The sequence below is a fragment of the Humulus lupulus genome, chromosome 2, assembly GCF_963169125.1.
Source record: "Humulus lupulus chromosome 2, drHumLupu1.1, whole genome shotgun sequence".
Taxonomy (NCBI): domain Eukaryota; kingdom Viridiplantae; phylum Streptophyta; class Magnoliopsida; order Rosales; family Cannabaceae; genus Humulus; species Humulus lupulus.
In genome coordinates this window covers 273,727,146-273,735,426 of record NC_084794.1, presented here as the reverse complement: position 1 = coordinate 273,735,426, position 8,281 = coordinate 273,727,146, and the positions used below count along the sequence as shown (strand labels likewise).

Sequence of the window (8,281 nt, the reverse complement as noted above, 5' to 3'; positions counted from 1 at the left end):
TGTCATCCTCATTTGTTGGATTTATACCAAACGCTGCTTCATAAGATCTTTTAGATGCAGGTGGCGAATCCATTACAACTTTAGTAGAGGATGCAAAATGAAGCTTCGATTTCTTCTTCTCTGCCAAATTTCCAAACTTAGCTGCTAATTGCCTCCTCTTTTCTGCCACAATTGCTTTCAAAGCACCAGGTTGCAAGTGAACTTGAGTTGAAGGTGATCAAACCTCCTTTTCATTGACTAAACCTCCATCCTTTTCATTGACTAAACTTCCATCATGCTTCTTTTTTCTAGTCTCCATATTGTACCTGTATAAGATTAAGAGATTAAGAGATTTAGTTAAAAGTAATTTGAAATATGCACTAAATTTGCATCATACAAAAACATGTATTTTAAATATGACAATCACAATGCTCAAGTTAAGGAAACAATTTTTAAAGCAGTTCAAGAAACTTAATAAGTACAATAATAAAAAAAAATCATACTAAACGCACAAAAAAAAAATCATAAAAAAGTAATGACTATACATTTTATGATTAATAAGAAAATGTTGTACTTTTTAACTTTGAGCAATCGGATTCTCATCATGTTGGTCATCATATATTTCTGATTCGTAGTGTCCTCTTGGTGGAGCCTTTAACACAATATGCCAATTTGAATTTTCATTCTCCCTTGCGTAAAATATCTGTTTAGCTTATGAAGCAAGTATAAATGGTTCTCTAATAAACTCTTTTTGTCCTTGGTGTAGGTTTACAAGAGTATACCAATCAACCTTCTTTACACCCTTGCCAACATGTGCCCAATTGCACCTAAATAAAGGGATATGAAAACTGTAATAGTCCAAGAGTATAATCTGATTAATTAACCCATAATATCCTACAACATCAGCCAATTGTGCATCATCTTTAGCACTAGATCTACACATTGTTGTTGCTTCCATATAAACACCACTATTTTGTGTCGTTCTCTCTGCATCCTTAGTATGAAATCGCTGCCCATTAATAGCATATCCCTTATAGGATATGACTGCTTTACGAGGACCATGTGCTAATCTTGATAACATAGCATCAAATTCTGCAGTAGAAAACTACAGAAGGAAACATTTTTATCACATAATTTCATCATAATTTCATATTAATACAAATTAAATAGTGTATTGGCCCATACCTTTTCTTCTAACCACAAGGGAAAAAGCTCAGTATGTTGTTTCCAAAGTAGAGTGTGATTGGTTCTTAAAGAATTGTTATTCTTTTTTAGTTGTTGTAGATGCATCCTATATTTTAAAAAAAAATTAATCACCATCAATAATTAAGGGACAGTGAAATTAGAAGATAATAAGTTTATCCACTCACTCTAAATATTGCTCTGTGACAGCTAAATTGAATAATACATAGCGATGTGCACTAGCTAGATCCTTATCATTTAGTGTAACAGTTACACCACGATGAAGTGGACGACCTTCAAGTATCACATCACTATCATTATATTCATTACGTCCAATGAAGGAACCTTCGTCATTAGATTGTTTCAAAAATGATGCACAAAAGCGCATTGACTCATCTGCAATGTAACGTTCAGCAATAGATGCTTCGGGATGTGTAGGTTGCATCACATACCCTTTAAGTAACTTCATATATCTACAAATAAAGAAGGAACCTTCCTCATTAGTTAAGGGAAATTCATGTTATACTATTGAAAGGTTACTAAGAATATTTACCTTTCAAAGTGATACATCCATCGAAATTGAACAGGACCACATAATAACACTTCTCGTCCAAGGTGAACAACTAAATGTACCATAGGGTCGAAGAATGAAGGAGGAAAATATCTTTCAAACATACAAATTGTTTCAACTACTTCTGCTTCCAATTCTATGATTTCTTTTACGTCAACCACATGTTGGCATATTCCATTAAAAAATTTGCTAAGTCTTATAATTGCCTCTCTTGGACCATCCTCCATCAATCCTCGAATGGCCACTACCAGCAATTGTTGCATTAAGACATGGAAATCATGAGACTTAAGCCCCCATCAACTTACGTTCCTCAACTACTACACAGTTACTAATGTTTGAGCTATAACCATCAGGTAACTTTAAATCAAACAACCTTTGGCAAAACATTTTCTTCTTTGATCTAGAAAGTGTGTAAGATGCTGCTGGAAGTCGTATAATCCCATCTTTCTCCACCGGATGCAAGGCCTTCTTGATACCCAAATCCTTTAAATCCAATCGAGCATTAAGATGATCTTTGGATTTTCCATTCAAGTCCAACAATGTGCTAATAATACTATCACACACATTTTTTTCTATATGCATAACATCCAAATTATGACGAACTAACAAAACCTACAAAGATTAAAGACACATCATCAACAAATTGAAGTTACATTTTATAAGCTTAAACTTTCAATTTTAAATAACTTCAAAATATATTAAACTAACCTCCCAATATGGTAGATTGAAAAATATAGATTTCTTCTTCCACATTCCTTCCACCTTATTATCCCGACTCCTTTTTTTTGGGATTCATATTTTTTCCAAAATCGTTGGTAATTTGATTTAGTTCTTCAACAATTTCACTGCCACTCAAAACTTTAGGGGGGCCTCTTTCTTCTGTAGCTCCATTGAACCATGCTTTCTTAGATCGATATGGATGATCAAACGGGAGAAATCTCCTAGTTTTTTGGTATGAAATTTTTTTACTATGTTTCAGCCTAGTTGCACATGTATCATTACCACAAATCGGGCAAGCTATCTTGCCTTTGGTTGTACATCCAGCAAGATTTCCATATGCAGGAAAATTGTTTATTGTCCACAACAACATTGCCTTCAAATTGAAGAAGCTTTTGTCGAATGCATCATAAGTATGCACTCCATTATTCCACAATTTGTTTAAGTCTTCAATAAGAGGCTCCAAATAAATATCAATATCGTTTCTAGGTTGTTTACGACCTGGAATCCATAATGACAAAAATGTATTTTCGTCCCTCATGCACAACCAAGGTGGTAAATTATAGATAACAAGCATCACTGGCCAACAACTATAAGTGGAGCTTAGACTTTTATAGGGGTTAATTCCATCAGCAGCTAGTCCGAGCCTAAGGTTGTGTGGTTCAAGATTAAACTCTGGCCATCTTTCATTAATGGAATCCCAAGCAGGTGTATCCACTGGATGTCGCATCTTCCCATCAATACTTTTATGAGTGAAATGCCACCTTAAGTTTTCAGCCATTTCTTTTGATCTAAACAATCTTTTCAATCAGGGTATTATCGGAAAATACCTCAAAACTTTGGCAGCCTCACCAACTTTAACATTCTTTGTGTGTTTATCAACTTTCCATCTAGAAACACTACACTTAGGACAAACATCCATTTTAGCCTTCTCCTTTCTAAATAAGCAACAATCATTAATACAAGCATCAATCTTTTCATATTTCAAATCGAAATTTCTCAAAAATTTCCTAACTGAGTACATGGAATCAGGAAGTACATTGTTTTTGGGAAACATATCACAAAGGAGTTCTAATAGTCCAGTAAAACTTTTGTCTGTCCAACCATTCAGATTCTTCAACCTATATAAAGCTACAATTGATGAAAGTTTTGTGTATTTCTCACACCCTTCATATAAAGGAGTTTCCGCATCCTCCAACTTCTTTTGAAGATCGTCGTTAACAAATTCATCGTCTTCACCACCTCCACAACCTATATTATTGTCCACATCATCCATGGCAGCAGTCGTGTATAAATCAAATGCATCCATATCATTCGAAACTTCGTCAACTTGAGTATCAATGGGTTGCTCTCCATGGTGAACCCAAATACGATAAGTTGGATCCATTCCGGTTATAACTAAGTGCTCAAAAACATCATCAACACAATGATGATTTAAGTTTCGACACTTCTTACAAGGACAGATAATTTTATTTGGAAAACCATAATTTCTTTCTACCATTTTCACAAAGTCCCATGCCGCATCCGTGTACTCTTTTGTAGCTCTACATATTTAAAAAAAAAAAAGAGATTAACCTTAATATATTTTCTTAGGCCTTCAATATTACTTGAAATTTAAAGTTATTTTTGAAATAATACCTGTTTAGTTTCACCCAATTTTTGTTCAAAATTTTCTTCACTTAGCTGCTATCTAAGCTAGCTATATAAGTCCTAGTCTTCTTCATAATAATAAAAAAAAAAAAACAGATTAAGAGAAAAAAGGACAGAGATATTTAGTTGTTTATAAATTTATTTATATGTGAGGAGTGTGACATATATAGGCAAAGATACTTTGCCTTATAGGATTCATACTTTATCAATTGTTCAATAAAGAATATGAGATCAAGTTCGAAACTGGAGTAGAGACAAAGATCACAGTGATCTTTGTTCTTCAACCAATATAATTCTTGTGTTGGTTTCATTATTTCTTTTCCTCTTCTCTATTTAGTTTTCTGGGCTATATTCATTTTGGTTCACTTCTGTTTTTACTAACATTACATTCTGCACTCTACACATTTATTTAAATGTGCCATTGAATATGTTGTTCTAGTTTTGAGAAAGAGTTTCCTTTTAACTACTGACTTTGTTATTTGATCATGAGTATAACATTTACAACAAGAGATAATACCAATACAAACAATAAATTTAGTTCAAGTTTGATTTAAACAGAATAACAAACAAATAAGATCATTCAATCTCTATAAGCATATAAGCCCATTAAGGATTAAACTTGATGCTCTACAGAAATGTCTTCTCTCTCTCTCTTTAACCTAAGGTAGAAATGTCTTCTCTCTTTAACCGAAGGAAAAGTACCTGCAACAATGCACAATATGAAGTTTTTAGGGTGTAATCAATAAAATGATAACAAATAATAATAATAAAAAAATAACAAAGAAGATATATAAGTTACTGCCTGTATGTTATGCCACCTTAAAAAAAATATGAGGAACAAGTTTGAGAGAATACAATAATGAGCAAAGGAGAGAGTTATTTTGCAAACATTAAAACAATTAATAGACAAACGAAACCAAATATCTTGAATGGAAATGAAAATTAGTTTCACTTTCTTATATTTAATATAACTTGTAAATACTATAGATAAGAAAATGAAATTCAACACAAATCAACCAAAGACAACAAGTAGCTAACATTCTTTCAATACATATAAATACACAGATATAATAAACCCAACAACTATTTTTTTTAGGAAGACTAGTAGATGTTAGAATTGTAGAACACTCAACAATAATGCATAAACATTAATATCCTCATATTTAAGCTACAATTAGAACAAGTTTTATCTTTCTTTCTTTCTCTACAAAAAGAAGAAATTAATTAAAATATCTAAAGAATATTCTATTGATTGTTTTTGCATATACAACAGTGACAAAAAAAATTGTAATAGTATTGGGAGGGAGGGAATGAGCTTGTGAATATTCTTGTTCTTGATGTTGATGTAGTTTGAGTGACATGAAAACATGCATGCACAGACACATTTTGTACATTGATATCAAGTGAAACTATCCAGAAACATAACACTTACTTTTTGGCAAGTCCACCCGTTGTTTATGTTCGTTGAGTGAATCCTGAATAACTGAAATCGACGAAACAAATAAGCATCGAGCCTGTGCATCAATATTCAGGATTAGTCCAGCAGAATAAATGATCATTTAAGCTTGTTAAGGCATAAAGGACAGTTACGAACTAGTATGAACAAAAAACGCCAAGTACAGAAACACTATACCAACTTCAACACCAGCAAAAACACTCTCCAGAAATTCAGAACCCGTGTAAATTGCTTTTATTGTACTCTTGTGGTCCTGAAATGATTGAAACAGAACTCATATAAACTGCTTTTATCATTAGGCAAAACTGATAAGATCTTTCTGCTTCAAACAATTGCTAACCCAGTAATTCAGAGAAAAAAATAGCAATAAAATCCAGACCAATCAACCCAGAATTCAATTCCAGCCAGAAAACAGTAAAGAGAGAGAGAAACAATTTAGTGCCCATCAAGTGTTCTTGTATCAAAGTTGGTAGATAACTTTAAGATGGAAGTACAACTTTAAGTTTTCTGAATCCAATCATAGTTTTGATTTGTTTTCTTTAATTAGTACCATATAATTCACTCCAAGTAGAATGAAATAGCTCACTTTACCTTTATATTTGGATATTAAATAGAACTCATCATAGAGTATATGACAAAAATAGAGCAAACTCATATAAGAAAGTAGATAATATGCCAATATTGTTTTAGTTAGTTTACATACAAAGTATTGGCTTATAAATGTATAAATCAAAATCAAAAGAACAAAAAACAAGTAAAATATTTTTCAACAGCCCAGAAATTGTCTATTTGATAAAAAATAATTGAGAACAAATAAATAATCCCATCATTTCATCACGAGAGAAACCTCTAAGAAACCAACTCCACCAAAAATTGACTTAATTTCATTTCACCTACGAGAATCTCAGCTCAGTACATTATTAAAATTTCTTGAAAACCCAAATGTTGATATACATAAATTAGATTAATCAAAACATAGATATGGAAATTAAAGAGTAACATTAGATACCTGATAGAGATGAAATGTGGAGAACCAACGAAGAGAATTTAGGGGGTGAAGTTTTCTTTCTTTCTTTCCTTTCCGTTTTTCCTTTCCTTTTTTCCTGAGAATTCGGGGGGAAAAAAAAGAGTATGAAGAGCAAGCACTGTATTTGGGTTGAAGATCGACAAGTAAAAGAGGCCAATTTTTCTTCTTTTTTTGAGCAAAGCCAACTCAAAAGATGCTTGGGAGACAAATCATTAGGGCACAATTGGAAAAAACTTGAAAAGGAAGTTGAAATTTTCAGGGAGAGAATTGAAGACATGGAAATGAAGAGAGAGCAAAGCAATGAGATTTTGTTTAAATGCTTGGAGTCTCTTTCATCAGCAAATGTGAGCTTGGAAAGGATCATAAAAAATGTGGCTGTAGAAAAAACTGATGATGATGATGATGGCAAGTTCATTAAAGGCATAGAAAAGAGTGATTCAATGCGTTTGGAATTGGAATTGACTGAAGAGCTATTGGTAGTTACAAGACTTGCTTCTGAGGCTGAAGAGAAGGTGAATGAGTACAAAGAATTGAGGAAGAGGGAGAAGAGGGAGTTGGAGAATAGTGTGGTGAGTTTGACAGAGGAGAATAGAGATACCAACAGTTTGCTGAGAGCAGCCTTGTTGGAGACAGAAGCTGTGGAGAAGAGGTTGAAGGTGAATAGCGAGCAGAAGAGAGTTGCCCTTTTGCAGATTGCGGAGCGAGGTTTGCAGAGAGTTGGTTTTGGGTTTATGATGGGAAGTGGGAACACTGAGCAATCACTAGAGAGTTTTTCAGGAACCAAGTCAGATAGCAGTGAGTGTGAAGAGGAGGTAGTAAGCCTGGTATGTATGTACTAAGATTACCTTACTTTAGTTGATTAAGAATGGCCAACACCAATTTCATTATTAGCCTGAAACTGGAACTAGATGATTGGCCTTTGAGAATCGGACAAATGTTAAAACTATCTAATTACTGTCATTTTGAAATTTTCTTATTAGGCATCAACTGTGGAGAGGATAATGAAGAATTTACGGCTTGAGATAACTAAGTTGAGGCGATCTTTGGAAGAATCCAGGTATACCCTTTACCATTCAATTACTAAAGAGAAAACTACAACATTTTTAAAAACAATTCTATCTATTCACATCTTTCTATGCCCCTTGGAGTTTCTTTTTGGTGTTTTCTATTACTTAACATCAGCACTATGCCCAGGTCAGACACCGAGCGATTGCAGAGTCTTACAGAGAAACAAGCTCAAATTATTGAAGAAAACAAGTTATACATCAAGGAGTTAGAGGAAAGAGAGAGAATTGTTTTTAAAAATGAGTTTAATGTATACAATTAGAAGAAACAAAAATGTGTGCACTTACTTGCTTGGTAGAGGTGTACTTCGGAGCTGCTTGACTAACTGAGAGAGAGTGATCGGACGGGAGAGGCACTGACTGAGAGAACCGAGAGAGACCCTTGGTCGATACTGACTGAGAGAACCGAGATGCGGGTGGGAGAGGCGCTGGGTTCGTCTGGGTTCCTCTGAGAGAGAGATTCACAGTGAGAGGGTGGGAGAGGCACTGGGTTCGTCTGGGTTCCTCTGAGAGAGAGATTCACAGTGAGTGGGTGGGAGAGGCGGGTTCGTCTGGGTTCCTCTGAGAGAGAGATGGATTATGCTATGGAGTGAAAATGGAGAGAATGGGAGAGACGGGTAACGTGGGAAGAGAGA

The 8,281-nt window shown here is 34.1% G+C and overlaps 1 protein-coding gene across 1 annotated transcript; it reads left to right on the top strand.

Annotated features, from left to right (window-relative positions):
• The first annotated feature begins 6,686 nt into the window (after positions 1-6,686).
• LOC133815506 (uncharacterized protein At3g49055-like) lies at positions 6,687-7,909 on the top strand. The gene is made up of 3 exons (XM_062248342.1): positions 6,687-7,406; positions 7,563-7,639; positions 7,777-7,909. The coding sequence occupies exons 1-3, from the start codon at positions 6,687-6,689 to the stop codon at positions 7,907-7,909; spliced, it is 930 nt and encodes a 309-aa protein (XP_062104326.1).
• The last annotated feature ends 372 nt before the right edge of the window (positions 7,910-8,281 follow it).

What these genes read in the sequence shown, in the direction of transcription:
- LOC133815506 (XM_062248342.1), top strand. Translation starts at nt 6,687, where the DNA reads ATGAAGAGCAAGCACTGTATTTGGGTTGAAGATCGACAAGTAAAAGAG. An exon ending in AAGAGGAGGTAGTAAGCCTG is followed by an intron (nt 7,407 to 7,562) that starts GTATGTATGTAC and finishes TTTTCTTATTAG; the next exon opens with GCATCAACTGTGGAGAGGAT. An exon ending in CGATCTTTGGAAGAATCCAG is followed by an intron (nt 7,640 to 7,776) that starts GTATACCCTTTA and finishes CACTATGCCCAG; the next exon opens with GTCAGACACCGAGCGATTGC.